Source organism: Rhinolophus sinicus, chromosome 14 (assembly GCF_057876585.1).
Source record: "Rhinolophus sinicus isolate RSI-liver-muscle chromosome 14, RSI-T2T, whole genome shotgun sequence".
Classification (NCBI taxonomy): domain Eukaryota; kingdom Metazoa; phylum Chordata; class Mammalia; order Chiroptera; family Rhinolophidae; genus Rhinolophus; species Rhinolophus sinicus.
This window is the reverse complement of record NC_142514.1, coordinates 117,402,819-117,419,188: the sequence shown is the minus strand read 5'-3', so window position 1 is coordinate 117,419,188 and position 16,370 is coordinate 117,402,819. Positions and strand designations below refer to the sequence as shown.

At 32.9% G+C, this 16,370-nt stretch overlaps 1 protein-coding gene across 6 annotated transcripts in view; it reads left to right on the top strand.

Moving 5' to 3' along the window:
* CEP126 (centrosomal protein 126) overlaps positions 1-16,370 on the top strand; it is a 62,172-nt gene that overhangs the window by 21,651 nt on the left and 24,151 nt on the right. For 3 of the 6 annotated variants that reach the window (XR_016018718.1, XM_088791489.1, XM_088791488.1), the window contains exons 5-7: positions 1,107-1,305; positions 4,957-7,108; positions 14,464-14,538. Coding sequence is in view for 4 of the 6 variants with exons in the window: in XM_088791489.1 (XP_088647615.1) it covers positions 1,107-1,305; positions 4,957-7,108; positions 14,464-14,538 (2,426 nt within the window). In the remaining 2 variants the exon portion in view is untranslated. The remainder of the gene's footprint in view (positions 1-1,106; positions 1,306-4,956; positions 7,109-14,463; positions 14,539-16,370) is intronic. The other 3 variants (XR_016018717.1, XM_019714507.3, XM_019714508.3) reach the window with 1 other exon arrangement.

The following is a 16,370-nucleotide window of genomic DNA, read 5'->3' as shown; positions in this document are numbered from 1 at the left end:
AGAGAAACATACTTTCAGTGTACAGAAACCTGTGTTAAATAACTTTTTGCTCTCCCTGATCTCCCTGTGGTCACAAAAGGATAGTAAGTAATCTAGTATTCATGACCCTGACTATTCCAGTTTGTCCAAATAAAGATATATATGGGTATTGGAGATAGGTATATGTCACATTTGTCACATTCCAAACATTTTTATTTTCATTGACTTGGCTAATTGAATTCAAATGAATTAAGAATAAATGCCCTTGGGATTCACACTAATGGCCCTAGTGCTGTAGCAGTCAGCTTTTTTATATACCTCATCCCCTTCCCACCCCACCCTCAAATCTTCCTTTGTTCTTTGCTTTTCACTTTGTACATATGCTGAAATATAACATGCTATAAGCTTCCAGAAGATGCAGATTTCTAATAGAAGATGGTGTCATCCCCTGATAATTTTGGGGTGGCATTTTGGCACACTAAAAGTAGACTCTACATTAAAGGTACCTCTTCTGTTGCATGAAAACCATGCTAATATATGTGATACAACTAGAAACAAATGTGTACACTCTCCTCCATGGAGTTGGATCCAAGCACCCAAACCTAGTAAATTAGAATGGAAATTCCTGCCTACTCTGACAAATAATTGTCATCTTTTCTATCTGCCTGATCTTCAACCAACTCTATTGTGGTTATAGGAATACCTACCAGCCATGACATCAATTCAGAACTAAGAGTAATGCAGATTTTATTATCCAGATAGAAATGCTCTTAAAGAACTAAGTACTAACTCTACACATCTACAGGAATTCCTTCTATATCTGTCCTAAACAATAGAAGAATAAATTTTAACAATCAATCCATGAATAATTGGGCATTCCCCCGTGAAGGTGGAGTGCTTTATTGGAAATATAATTCCACAACCATTTTTATTCTACTATTGACTACCTTAAATTCCCATTCTAATATGTCTACATATTTCTCCAATATCCTTATATGTGATTATCTGGACACACACACACACACACACACACACACACTCACTACTTGAATGTGTCATTTATATGTACATCAAAAGAAGTGTAACTTTATTTAAATGTACTAAACATTTTTATGTATGGTTCACAGAGCTATAGATAACGCCTTGTCTTCATCACTGTCAAAAAATGATCAGAAGCATCAGAAACATCTCTTATCCAAAATCAATTGTAATAAAGAAATGAAGGAAAACAGCAGGACAAACTTGGCTACTAACAAAGATGTGTTCCAGCTTAAATTGGTGGAAACTCAGAAACTCCTAGAAGATCAGCATCTAAGCAGTTTGCAAGTATGAAATTATAAATGTGTTACTAATATTTTAATATCTAGTAATAATTTTGCCCCATTTTTCAGTGTTCTTTACTAAAGAAATGCAGACCATGAGGCAAGGATAATCCACAAAAGAGAATGTGGATGAATCAGCACAAATTTATCATAGATACTAGAAAAATAATTTTTTAGTTCTTTCCTTACCTTGTATTCATTTTTCTCTCTACTTCCTCTATTCTTCTTTTCCCATCTCATATTTAGAAAAATATTCTTTATGAATATTATCTTCTGACACACATGGAAACTATTTGAAAGTACAGTGTAATATAAGTATCATTGTCAGAGATTGGATTATAAAAAGCAACCTGAAAATAATAACACATATGGACATTAGGTTCTCAATGAAAATAGGACAAAATTAGCTAGAAATAGATATTCTATTCTATCTGTTAGGGCATTTACTTTGTTATTTTCCACCAGTGAATGGGATTTCAGCTGATTTTCCTGAAATGTTCATGTTCTTTATTTTTCATGAGTAATTATACACATTTATGAGATTTTAGTAGGCTGATATCAAGATTAAATTCATAACATTGGCCTGATTCATTCAATAATTAAGCAATAGTGGCAAGGCTGAAAAAGCAAAGGACTTTTTTTTGGCTATGACAGAGTGTCTCCCTGCTGTAAACAAATATAATTCTGAATAAAATATATGAAAGAGATGTTTTTAGACATTAGACAATAGGCAGTAGAGAATATGATCTTGAAAAAAAAAAAAAAAAAAAGGAGAGCAAATGAGGTAAGCCATATGATCACTAGGCTTTTTTACCTGGACATATTCTTCTGATAAGCCTAAAAAAAAAAAATCCACATGTTACCAAACTGCCAGTTAAAAAAAAAAATAGTACTTAATACTCTCTTACAGAAGACTGAAATCTAGACACACAACATAATGCTTACAATGTCCAACATTCAACCACAACTTACTAGACATATGAAAGAGCAGGAAAATATGGCCCATAACTCGGAGAAGAATTGTTCAGTAAAATTAGATGCAGAAATAACCGAGGTGATGGAATTAAACATGCAGGAATTTTAAATTAATTTTATAAAGATTTTCAAGGAATTAAAATAAAAATGAACATAATGGAAAAGGATATTTTAAAAGAACCAAATAGACCTTCTCTATCTGAAAAACATAATACCTGAAATGAAAATTTCACTGGATGGTCTTAACAGTGTAGGCATTACAGACAAGAAGTTCAGTGGACTTCAAGACATGTCAATAAAAATCATCCAATTGAATCACTGAGAGAAAAAAGACTGGGAAAGAAATGAACAGAACATTAGTGACCTGTGAGCCAATATCAAGCAATACAATATACATTTAATTAAAGTCCCACAAAGGGGACAGGGAATATTTAAAGAAACAGTGGCTGAAAATGTTTCAAATTTGATGAAACTATAAATCCACAGATTCAAGAAGCTCAACAAATTCCAAGAAGGATAACCATGCACAGGTACATGCACACACACACACACACACACACACACCCTACAAAGGCACATCAAAATTAAAGTAAGCGAGAGGAAGAAAAGATACCTTACATGCATGTGAACAAAGATAAAATGGACTACTAACTTCAAGCCAAAAGATATAACATTTTTAAAGTTCTAAGAAAAAAATCACCAACATAGAATTCTCTATCCAACTAAAATATTCTTCTGAAATGAAAGCAAAATAGGCATTTTCAAATAAACAACTGAACACCACTGCACTACACTAGTATCTGCAACTACAAGAAATGCTACAGGAACTTTTTCAGGCAGCAGGAAAATCATATGAGATGAAAAACTCAGCTCTATAGTGATAGCAAGCAGATTAGTGATTGTTATGGTAGGTAGGGATTGAGTACAAAGAAGCATGAGGGAAATTTTGGCAGATGGGAAGGTTCTATATGTTGTTTGGTATGGTGGTTATGGGTGAATAATTTGTCGAAACCCAATGAGCTAAATACTTAAAATAGATGTATTTTATTGTAGATAAGTACACCTCAATAAAGTTGATTTTAAAACTAAAACAAACACAAAAAACTTACAAAGCACGTAAGGCTAGTACAGTTGATACCAGTAACTTAGAAGCAAAACTTAAAGCTGATCATAATGTTTCATTGTTCAGTGGTGAGAAAAAATATGGGGGGGAAATGTATAGTAGAGTGAAATCAGAAGTTGCTGAACTTCTTTTGAGGTACTTTAGGAAATGAAGCCATTACAGACCTATGCAAACAATCTTAGAGTCATGGGCATGACACTTAAATCCAAAAGGACCTTCTAACCCAGATTTTTATATCTTATTATATGCAGTCTCAGCGAAAGTCCTCTAGGTCTGGTTTCCTTATCATTATCAATTAAAATAACTCAGTTTCAAAAACAGGCATTGGAGGAGCTATGCTTTGTTTTGTTCTCTTAATTAGGTTGAAGTAACCATCACTTATAAAAAAGATTACAGTACTTACTGAAGGATATGATAAGCAGGGGGCAAACGCTGGTAATATGAAACTCTTGTGAATCATTTTCAAAACTTATTTTACAGTAATATATCAATCACTAAACATTAACTATGCAAACTAAAAATAGTTCTATCTTATAATTGATTTCCTTGGTTTCTTATTTGCTGGGCTAAAAGAATATGTTTTTGGTTAATATCAGAATATTTACATTTTCTAAAATTGGTGAAAAATCTTAAGGGACACTTCTTTTTCTGAGTTCATTTAACTATTTGTCTACATTTACAATTTAAAATCTTGAGTTTATTTCTATTTATGTGATACAGATTAATGCATTCTATATACATGTGAGAAATTAGAAATATTTTATAACATTTACCATACTTTGAAGACTGATAAATTCCATGAAATTTTAGTGAAATAGTGAAGAGAATGCCTATGAAATTTATAGAAATTATTACTCTGTTAAATCTCCAAGAAATAGGCATTAAAAATCAATAGTTCTCAATCCTAAATCCACATTAGAATTATCGGGGGAATATTAAAATAATAATAATACCAATATAAGGACCGATCCAAGTATTAAATCAGCAGGACTTAGGCATAGATATTTTTACAAAGCTCCTTATGTAATCCTAACATGCAGCCAGAGTTGAGAACTCTGATATACAGACCACGACATTAACTACTATATAAAAAGATGTAGCCCTTCCAACAGGAAATTCACATTAGGGCCATAGAGCTTTTAGGAGCTTCATTCAAGTACAGTGAAAGTTTCAGGAAAAAATACCATTTATAAATAGCTATTTTTCAGAATTTCACATGCTATTATGAAATTTTCAAGAACCTCTATACTCTGAATGGAATAGCAATAGCAAAATTATTTTCTATGCTATAACTCTGAGTAGAATAATTGGGTAGTTACTTTAGGCATAGAAATTAAGACAAACACGCTTTACTATAAGTCTTTGTTAGTTCCCTCATTTTCACTCTGAAAACTGCTCCAGGGATATAGATTATTTATATATTTACACTATTTATAGTTATTTTACTGTATTTTTATATGCAAAGGAGAATTGGGCTTAGTAATAATGGTGTATTGAATCATTAATTTTGGCATTTAAGTATGTCTAAGCTAAACAATGTGATTTTTTTTCTTTCAGAAATTTTGTGATGAAGTTAATCAGATAACAAATTCTGAAACCCTCTCAAGTATAGACAGTCTTGAGGCTGGAGAACATGAAGAAATATATTTAACACTTATTAATAAGGAGCCTTCCACATCAATCCAGCAGAATTCTATTTTCCTCAAATCAGCAAATCTACAGTCAACTAATCTAAGCTGCTTTGATGAAGATAAGCTGGCATTCTCTAAAACTCAACATGTAAATAACTGGCTAATAAATTTAGATGATCCAGATACTCAAACTGTCACACCGTTTTCAGATATTTTAAGTAAACCTAATGCTCTACCTTCATGTGAATGTTTTAATAGTAAAGGAGAAAATCCATCTGCTCTAAGTAGAACTGTGGAAAGAACCACAAAGACTGCTAACAATTCAGGAGCCCTCATATATAGTGCACCCATGTTTGTACACAATGAAAAAAGTGAAAAGACCTCAGAAACTGGCATTATGACAGCTGATTCCTCTTCTGGGGCATTCAAAAGAGAGAGACCATTAGTTACTGAGAGCCCAACATTTAAATTCAGCAGAGCATGGAACATTTCAGATTCTATAACCCAGGAAATGGCTACAATTTCAGACCAAGAGAAATATTCTGAATTAACTCAAGAAAATAGAACTACTTCAATTCCTATTTCATTTGTACCTGTGGCAACACCTTTAGTTTTGCCATCTAATACACAATCTGCTAGACCTTTACCAAAGAACAGTATACATATAAGAGAAATTGACCCAGTACAGTGTTCTGATAAGTTAGGGGAATTGGAAAATGTTAAAGATGAAAAGATAAAATATTTTAATTGTAATAAGGAAGAGTTGCCTTTATTTTCAGACAGTTTTCAAACTGCCAATATATCTCATAACTCTGATTCAAAAGATAAAACACAGAAAATAACTAAAACATCAACACCATTCTCTAATGTAATTTCTAATTGTGACTTAGTTGGTCAGCACAAAAAAATGAAACACAACATTCATGAGAGAAGAGGTGTGAGGTTTCTTAAAAGTATTTTGAAGAAAGAATCTAAATATGAGCATGATTATTTTAAGGCACTAGTTATAAGTCAAGGCTTTAAGTTAGGAAATCAAAAGGCAGAAGCTATCAGAGATAGTATTGAATTAACAAAAGAAAAAGGAAAAAGTGCAGCAATTCCAAATAATATTAAAAAACTGAGGTGGTTTGATGAAACTGGAGATATAGGGGAAAATGCTGAAGATAATTATTCCCTGAACAATAGAATAGGAATATCTCAACAGTGGTCTCAACCACTCCACATTCAACCTAGAAGTGCTCCTGCCAGCAACATAATTAGTGTTCCTGCTTGTGCTGTAAATTCTGCTGATAGAAAAAAGCCTAAGGATGATTCTATCTCTGAAAATGTTGCTGCATTAGGAGGATCTGAAACAGCCCATGTGTCTTTGAACTGTTTTAAACCTTCAGATTATAACATTGCTAAACAAGCCTGGCCAGCCTCAGAAAAAGAAGAATGTATATCTCCTGTATATAGTGGTGATTCTAAAACTCAGAAAGCTAATCCACAAAGCGGTGGAGCAAAAGCAATTAGAGCAGTATCTGCTAAAGTCCAATCAGGTTTTAAATATCAAAACAGAAAAGGCACTGTTATTCGACCACAGTCTGCAAGCAAAGTCAACACGTTTTTACAAACTCAGGGTAAATTAAACATACCTCATTCTCCTGCTAAATGTCCATCGAATATTAGGAGTGATAAAAATATACAAGTGACTCAGTGTCAATCAGTAATGCCTGAAAATTCTCAAAACATTATTACAAATAACTATTTTAATTCAAAACATGTGCTTCCAACAGAACACAAGTTGAATCACTGGAATCAAGAAAGTAGTCTTCCATTCCCTCATGTTTGTTCTGATGTAGTCACTGTGATGCCATCTCTACCATATGGTTCTACTGAGTGCCAAACTTTAGCAAAAATAAATCTTTCAAAAGGCACTCAAATGGTTTCCCAGCAAGATGGGACATTGTATTGCACCCAAAGATATCCTGTTTTTGAAGAAAGTCATCACTCTGTGACTTTTCAACCTACTGAAGAAGAATCTGTTCTCTCGTGGAAAAGGCAGCATAATATTCTGGGTCAAAATGAAAAGGCTGCTGGTAAGAATAAATTTATGTATTTTTATAGGTAAAATGTACTACTTTTAAAGTTCATGTGAAATTTTTCTTATTAAGGTATAGCAGTATATCCCTTATAGTTGTTAATGTTAAATAATAATGTAGCTTTGTAGAAACAACTTATTCCCCTTAATATTGTACCCTTGTCTATCTAGTAGCTGAAGTTTTAAAGAGAATAACCCAACCTTTGGTCAACCAAAATTTGAAACTTGCTAGCTTCCATTTTTTCCATGACTTGTCTTGTTAGTTTAAAAGAGAGAGGACAAAGAATAGGGTCTTATTCTTATCCCATACCATTCCGTCATCATCGCAATGTTATAGTCAAAATGTCTATCAAAATAATCACAGTAAAAAATATTGTTTAAATTATTCTAAACAGGTGAATAGATGTTGTTATAATACTTCATTTTTCTTTAAAATATTTGCTAAATCGAATTGTTACAAGCTAATAATAGATGTGCCAAGCCTATTTGGAAATCCCCTTTCCAAAAGAGTGGCAGCTCTACTGTTATCAGTTATAGATGTCAGTTTTCATATAGAGGAAAAATGATAGCGTTCCTTTAAACATTTTTGAAAATTAATTCTCTGCAGAATGTCATTGCCCTTTGTAGCTTGTTGACGCCACATGAAGCTACTTTCCTCTGAGGAAATGGACTAAAAGCCCATTCATTAATTTTCCTACCCATAGGAATCGAGAAATAGTTAGGATTTGGGGAGAAACTCAGAAAAGCAATGCTTTCCTTTCCCCAAAGGTATGAATAAATATTAAAAATATATAAAGAGGAGGACCGGCCCGGTGGCTCAGGTGGTTGGAGCTCCATGCTCCTGACTCTGAAGGCTGCCCGTTCAATTCCCACGTGGGCCAGTGGGCTCTCAACCCACAAGGTTGCCAGTTCAATTCCTCGAATCCCGCAAGGGATGGTGGACTGCGCCCCCTGCAACTAGCGGCGGCAACTGGACCTGGAGCTGAGCTGCGTCCTCCACAACTAAGACTGAAAGGACAACTTGAAGCTGAATGGCACCCACCACAACTAAGATTGAAAGGGCAACAACTTGACTGGGAAAAAAAGTCCTGAAAGTACACACTGTTCCCCAATAAAGTCCTAAAGAAAAAGAAAAAAGAAAAGAAAAAGAAGAAACTGATACTTTAAAAAAAAAGTAACAAACACACACACACACACACACACACACACACACAGAGAGAGAGAGAGAGAGAGAGAGAGAGAGAGAGAGAGAGAGAGAGAGAGAGAGAGAGAGAGAGAGAGTTAGTTTAAAATGGAATATTCAAAGTCTCCTTCAATTAGACCATGAGATTTTTAAGGATAAGGGACTTTTTTGGTAATTCATCACTGTATCCCCAGGTTGCAACTGCCCAGCACTTTACAGACATCCAAACTTTTCCTGAATTGAATGGATACAAGCCATATTAGCAGATGGGATGCTAAATGCAAAGGCAATCATCTAAAAATCTTCAGCCCTTATCTACAAAAACCTAGATTTAAAAAATATTATTTCTCTCACTGAAGGTTTTATTCTCTTTTTGTCCAGCCATTTCACAGTGTAACTTTAGTTTTCACACTACTTCCAAAAAATGAAAGCATCATACAGATTTGATATTCTAAAGCAAATAATAATAAATTATGATGCTTACCTTTTTTGAGTGCTTAGTCTGTGCCAGTTACAGTGTTATGTGCTTTATATTTATTGTCTCATTTAAACCTCACAACAGCCCGGAGAATAAATATTTTTTTAAAGCTGCATTTTGCACGTAAGGAAATAGAATAGCCCAAGGTCAAGAGCTAGTAAATAACAAAATTTGTATTTTTATCCAAATATCTATGACTCCAAGTCCCATGCTTTTTCTACTAAAACTATATAAGAAATATAATTATTGAGCAATTATTATGTATGAGAGTCAGCTGATCAGGCAAAATATTAGGAAATATAGTTTCCCAATGGCTTGAAACTAAAAGGGTAGCATATTAAAATTATGTTCTCATTCTCTGATAAAAGAATATAATATATATGTTCACCTGGAGAAACCAATATTTTCCTAACATTTACTCAAAGGAGGTAGTTCTTAGGGAACTTTGTAAAAAGGACACTGGAAAATGTATTGAATTTTCAGCCATGTTTTTAAAGAGAGAAACATTCAAACTATTATATATGTCTATACTTACTAACACAGTGATTATACTTAATAAATCTTATACTAACAATACTAAATACTTTGTTCAGTCATCCAAACCTTTTTTCAAAACTGTTTAGATACTAAACATTTCAATTATACTTTTTGCTAATACTGGATTATAGTTCAATGAGAATCTATTCATTTTTTCCCCTACTTTCCTATTTACCAAGTCATTTTTATTCTCACACTCAGTGTACCCAGGGTTGAAAATTGTGAAGGGCATCTTGCTTTCCATTAACATTTTCAGAACTCTCTAGCAAAACTCTCCAGTAAAAGCTATATTCCCAAGAGGCCCAAGCCATTCAACTACCAACTATACAATTACCTTTCAAGTCATTTCTCCCCTCAGAGATGACTTCGACTTTGACATCTGGTTCACAATCTTCCTTTCCATGCAAAGTCTTTGCCAAAATACTGGTGATTCAGCATTCATATGAATGAACAATACCCTGATCTCTCTCAATTCTTTTTTTCTCGAATGATTTTCTGTACCATTCTGCCTCAGATACACATTCCTTTTGTCCTACTGTGGACCTTGTCAACACCCATAACTCCTCTACTTTAAAATCAGTAATTCAATTTACATCCTGCTTTCTGACTATAATATGGTATTTGCACAAGGATATTTAGACCAATGGAATAGGATAGAGTCTAGAAACATATTGTAGACCCACATGTTTGATTTTTGGCAAAGATAATACTGCATAGCAGGGAGGAAAGACTTGTCTTTTTATTAAATAGTGCTGAGTCAGTTGGATGACCATATGGAATTATAAATGACCCTTACCTCATGGCATACACAAAAATCAGTTCCAAGTGAACTGTAGATATAAGTATGGAGAGTGAAAAAGAAATGCTTCTGGAGATAACATAAGGAATATATTTATGATTTTAGGATGGGCAGAGATTTCTTATCTAGACATAAAAAGCACTAATCATGAAGGAGAAGATTGATAAATTTTCACCCCAAAACACCACTGAGATATTAAAAAGACAAACCACAGACTGAGAGAAGATATTTATAATGCATAATACTGACAAAGAGTTCATATCCAGAATATATGAAGAACTCTTACAATTAATAAGAAAAAGACTGTATTACAGAATTGTACACCTGAAATCTATGTACCGTGTTTCCCCAAAAATAAGACCTAGCTGGACAATCAGCTCTAATGCATCTTTTGAAGCAAATATTAATATAAGACCCGGTCTTATATTATATTATGTTAGATAAGACCAGGTCTTATAGTATAATAATACCGGATCTTATATTAATTTTTGCTCCAAAAGTTGCTTTAGAATTGACTGTCCAGCTAGGCCTTATTTTCGGGGAAACACAGTAACTTTACTAACAATTGTCACCCCGATAAACTTCAATTTAAAAAAAAAAGAAAAAGACAACCCAATTATATGAGTTGGGGTTCAACAAGAGAAGCAGAACCAGTAAGATATATTGAGTTATTGCAAGAGATTGGCTTATGTGAAAATGGGGGCTGTCTAGGCATGTCTGAAATTTTTAGGGCAGGACATGACGAAGGGCAAGCCAGAACTCTCAGGGATAGAGTAAAATTGCTGTCCACAGGCAGAATGTTTTATAATCTCAAGGAAGCCTCAGTCCTGCTTATAAGGCCTTTGAACTGACTGAATCAGGTACACCGATTATCTAAGGTAATCTCCCTTACTTAAAGCCAATTGATTATGGACTTTAATAACATCTACAAAATACCTTTACAGCAACACCTTCATTAGTGTTTGATTAAGTAACTGCAGACTGTAGACTAGGTAACACATCAAAAAGACCATCATACCAATTTTCTTTTAAAGCCAAAATATTGGAATAAGCTTCTCATAAAGGAGGCTAGCCAAATCAATAAACATATGAAAAGATCTCAGCTTCAGTCCTCAGGAAAATTCATATTAAAATAATTAGATATAGCTGTACACATTGGAATGGCTAAAGTTAAAAAGATGCAATATTAAGTGTTGTTAAAGATGTAATACCTGGAAACTTTCATATCTACTAAAGTTGAACATATGCATATCCTATGGCCCAGCAAGTCCAGTCCAACAGATTATGTGTGTGTGTCAGAAATTCATTGATATGTTAACCAAAAAAAGACGTGTACAAGAATTTTCATAGCAGCTTTATAGCCAGAACCTAGAGTTACCCCAAATGTCTTTCAACAATATATAAATAATGTGAAATTCCATTATTCATTCCATGAAATACCATAATGAAAATGAATCAGCCACTGTTAAGAAATGGTAACATGGATGAATCACACACCATAATGTAAAGCAAAAAAATCTACATTTCTATCAGGTTCAAGAACAGGTGAAACTATGGTGGGAGTTATGTGGAAATGGATAATGAGGAAAGATTTTTCAGTGCTGGTAATGTTCTATTTTTGATTTGGGTGGCTGTGCAATCTGGGTGTGTGTGTGTAATCGTATAATTATTTGTGCATATTTCTATAGGTGGTTATACTTCAGGTTTTTAAAAAACCAAATGATGAAATATTAAATACTAAATCTAAAATTAAAAAGAATGCATTGTTTTCCTTTTCCAGGAAGTATTAAGAATACCTTCAAGGAATCAAAAATTTGATTACTAGAAAGGACCAAAGATACAATTGCATTTAACTCCCATATTTTATGGATGAGGAACTTGGCCCACATAATAGTAAAATTGTATAGCCCAAGATGACACAGATAGTTTAAAGCAGAGCCTGATTTTGAATTGTAGCTCCAGTGTTCATACCTTAGTATAATCCTAGTTTTCATGAGATCAGAAATTTAATCAGACACTGAAGAAAATTATTCTAGGTTAAAATGATATGGCATTTACTATGTACCAATCACTATTCTAAGCACTTTACAGATCAAAACAAATTTAATTCTCCCAATAACTCTGTGAGGTAAATAACATTATTCCCATTTTATAAATGAGGAAAATGAGACACACAGAAGATTAATAACCTGTGTAAATCACATAGCTAGTATAGCTGGCATAGCAAGGATTAAAATGTAGGCATTCTGTCTCTAGCATCTGTGCCCTTAACTACTTAGCTATTATGCTTGTTTTTAAAAAACACTCTGTGTGAGGGGAATGGAGGTGTTAATGTATGTAATATACAAGAACAAGTTAAAGACTAATAAAAGAACCCTGTACTCACTGCCAATTTTAGAAATAGAAAATCACTACTATTGTTGAATCTCATATGCCCCTCCCCAATTGCATCCTCTTTCTGTCTTATAGAAATGACACCATATAGAATTATGTTAATGATTCAGAGCTTTTAAAAAATAATTTTACCACATGTAAGTATATCTCAAACAATATATTATTTAGTTTTGCTTAGTTTTGTAATTTATATATATGAAACCATTTCATCTATATTCTTTTTTTATTATTTGCATTCCATATTTTTTTATTTTTTTCAATTATAATTGACATTCAATATTAGTTTATATTAGTTTCAGGTGTATAGCATAGTGTTTAGATATTTGTATAATTTATTAAGTGATACCCCCTATAAATCTAGTACCCACCTGGTACCATACAATATTGTTGACGATATTCTCCATGCCCTACTTTACATTCCAGTGACTATTTTGTAACTACCAATTGGTCTTCTTATTCCCTTTACTTTTTTCACCCAGCTGTCTACCTCCCCTCACATCTGGCAACCATCAGTTTGTTCTCTGTTTCTAAGAGTCTGTTTCTGTTTTGTTTATTCATTTATATTATTCTTTAGAGTCCACATATAAGTGAAATTATATGGTATTTGTCTTTCTCTGTCTGACTTATTTCACTTAGCATAGTAACCTCAAGGTCCATTCATTTTGTCACAAATGATTTCATTCTTTTTTATGGCCAAGCAATATTCCATTGTATATATGTTCCACATCTTCTTTATCCAGTAGTCTATCTATGGACACTTGAGTTGCTTCCATATCTTGACTACTGTAAATAGTGCTACAGTGAACATAGGGATACATATATCTTTTTGAATTAGTGTTTTGAGGAATTTCCATACTGTTTTCCATAGTGGCTGCACCAATTTACAAACTCACCAGCAGTGCCTGAGGGTTTCCTGTTCTCCACATTCTTACCAACACTTGTTTTTGTTGACTTATTGATGATAGCCATTCTAACACGTATGAGATTATATCGTGGTTTTAATTTGTATTTCTCTGATGATTAGTGATGTTAAGCATCTTTTCATATGTCTGTTGGGCCATCTAAATGTCTTTTTGGGAGAAACATCTATTCAGGTCCTCTGCCCATTTTTTAATTGGACGTTGTAAATGATTTTAATTAATTCTTCCTATCCATGAGCATGGTATATGTTTCCATTTACTTGTATCTTCTTTAGTTTCTTTCTTCAGTGTGTTACAATTTTCCTAGTACAGGTCTTTCACCTCCTTGGTTAAATTTATTCCTGGGTACTTTTTTCAATGCAACTGTAAATGGGATTGTTTTCTTAATTTCTCTTTCTGATAGTTCATTATTGGTGTATAAAAATGCAACCAATTTTTTAATATTAATTTTGTATCCTGCTACTTTACTGAATTCATTTATCAGTTCTAGTAGTTTCTTGGTGGATTTTTTAGGGTATATTCGTCTATAATTTGCTTTTTTCAATTTCATTTTTTAGATTCACTGATTAGTTTAGCTATACTTCATTCATATTCATTACTTTATTATATTTTGAATATTATAAGATTATGTGAAAAAAATTTATTCTATCATTAAATATTTGGATTGCTTTCAATTTATTTTATGAATAATGCTTTTAGGAACAGTTTTTTACATCTACTGATACACATGTTGCTGGGTCATAGGGTTTGTGTGTTTTTAACTTCACTAGGTAATGCCAAATTATTTTCCAGCGCAATATATGAAAGTTCCCTTTCTACCTGCTCACCAAAACTCTGGTAGTCAGGCTTTTTAATGTTTTCAATCTTATGGGTGAGAAATGCTGTCATTTCAATCTTATGGGTGAGAAATTTGCATTGACCTCATTACTAATGAATTGAACATTTTTCATGTTTTTGCACTATTCTCATTTCTTCTTCTGTGAAATGTATGCTCTTGGTTTTCTTTTTTCCTTTATTGATAGGAGTTCTTTATATATTCTAGGATTCTATCCAGTTATATGTGTTGCAAATTTTTTCTACCAAATTGCGATTTGTAGTTTCACTTCTCTTGATGAATGTAAGTTTATTTTAATGGGGTCTTTTTCTTTGCAGCTGCTTGTATGTATTTAGTTAGTTTGTTTGTTTGTTTGTTTTTCTTGTTTTAATTTTGCAGTTCTAAGAAGAAAGATATTCATCTTGACAACTGTTCTTTAAAAAGAAAAATTCACACAAAATTAAACCAAAATTTAAAAAGAGAGAGGAGTTTGTCATAGCTGTTTAAAACAACATAATTTCAGGCAATAATGATCAGATCTTTGGAAGTACTTCTATGCTCTACATTATTTTAGACTATATATTTTAAGGGCTATATAAACAAACCATGGACTTCCAAGACTCTGGAAGGAAGGTTGGGTTTGAAAACCAGCTCATGCCTAAGAGATGTGATAGCTGTGTACAAATACATGAAGGTTTATTGTGTGAAAGAAGGAGAAAACAGAACTGAATGAGGTGATAAAAATTGCAAGGATGTGTTCAGTCCAGCCTAAGAAGGATCTGAGCTGATATCACCAACAATGGAGTAGTGGCTCCCATCACTAGCCATTAGAATGTCACTAGCACTCCCATCACTAGCACAGGTAGAATGTCCACGTCTGAGTGGCAAAGATCTATAAGTAAGAGGTTGAACTAGTTTATTTCTAAGATCTCTTCCAAAGCTATAATTCTATGAATGTTTCCAGAATTTTCCCTTGTTCATAATTAAGAATATGACAAATTTAAAAATACATAATACTTTACTAAAGATTAGTAGTTACTTTGAGTTTGGGTAATAAAACTATCATATCTAGAATTTTTGTATGAGATTAGAAATTTAGCCAGATATGCCAGTAAAAACTATATTATTTTTGCAAAAATACCAAGGTTCTCTCAGCTATTATATTAATTAGTAGATAGTATTTAAGTGCATGTATGTGAATGGAACAATATATAAACAGTTTTAAGCATATGCTGTATCTGTTTCTGGGATCAATAATCTACAGTCCATAAAACAGAACATCTACACCAAGAACAATAAAGCACAAAAACAAATAATTATGCTACAAATCAAGAAAGTACAAAAGTGTTGGTAGATCTTGCCCCCAGACAATTTGTGAACAGGCTGAAGGAAGGGAAAAATTCTTGATGAAGCAGTTACATGGCCAAGTTAATTTTCATTTACAGTATTTTTAAAGCTTTTCAAAAATGCAAAGATAGGGACCTTGCATGATTTAGGTGAAGACAATTCCAAGTATAGAAAACAATACAGAAACTTTATTGCTGCCCAAATGATCTCACTAGAAACTATAATATTTAATATACCTAGCATTTTTAGCTTATTTAGCATTTAGCATACTTGTGTGGATGGGAATAAACATAACACAGTGCTTTTCAAACTACAGGTCAAGACTTATTAGTGAATTATGAAACCAAATTAATGAGTGGTAAACAGAATTTTTTTAATGAAATATAATTTTAGAATCAGAATGTTCTAGAATAGAAACTGCCAGAGGGCATCATATATTGTAAAGGTAAATATGTTTCACAAACTATAATATATGCATCCTGGGTCACAATGCAAAATATATTTCTTTCTGAGAGACAGTCAAATAAGAATGAATGGTATGAGCTAGAATTTTAGATTTTAGAGACTTAAGTGCTTGGAGCTAAATCCTAGCTTTGCTCTTTACTGGCTTTGTGACCTTAGGCAAGTACCTTATCCTCTCCTGTGCCTTCATCTTTAAAAATCATGATGATAATAGTGCCTATAGCTTTAGAACAATGCCTGGGCAATTATAAATGCTCAATAAATATTAACTACAATTATGTTTTTATTTGTTACTCTAAAAGGTCAGATGTTCAATAACTAGCCAA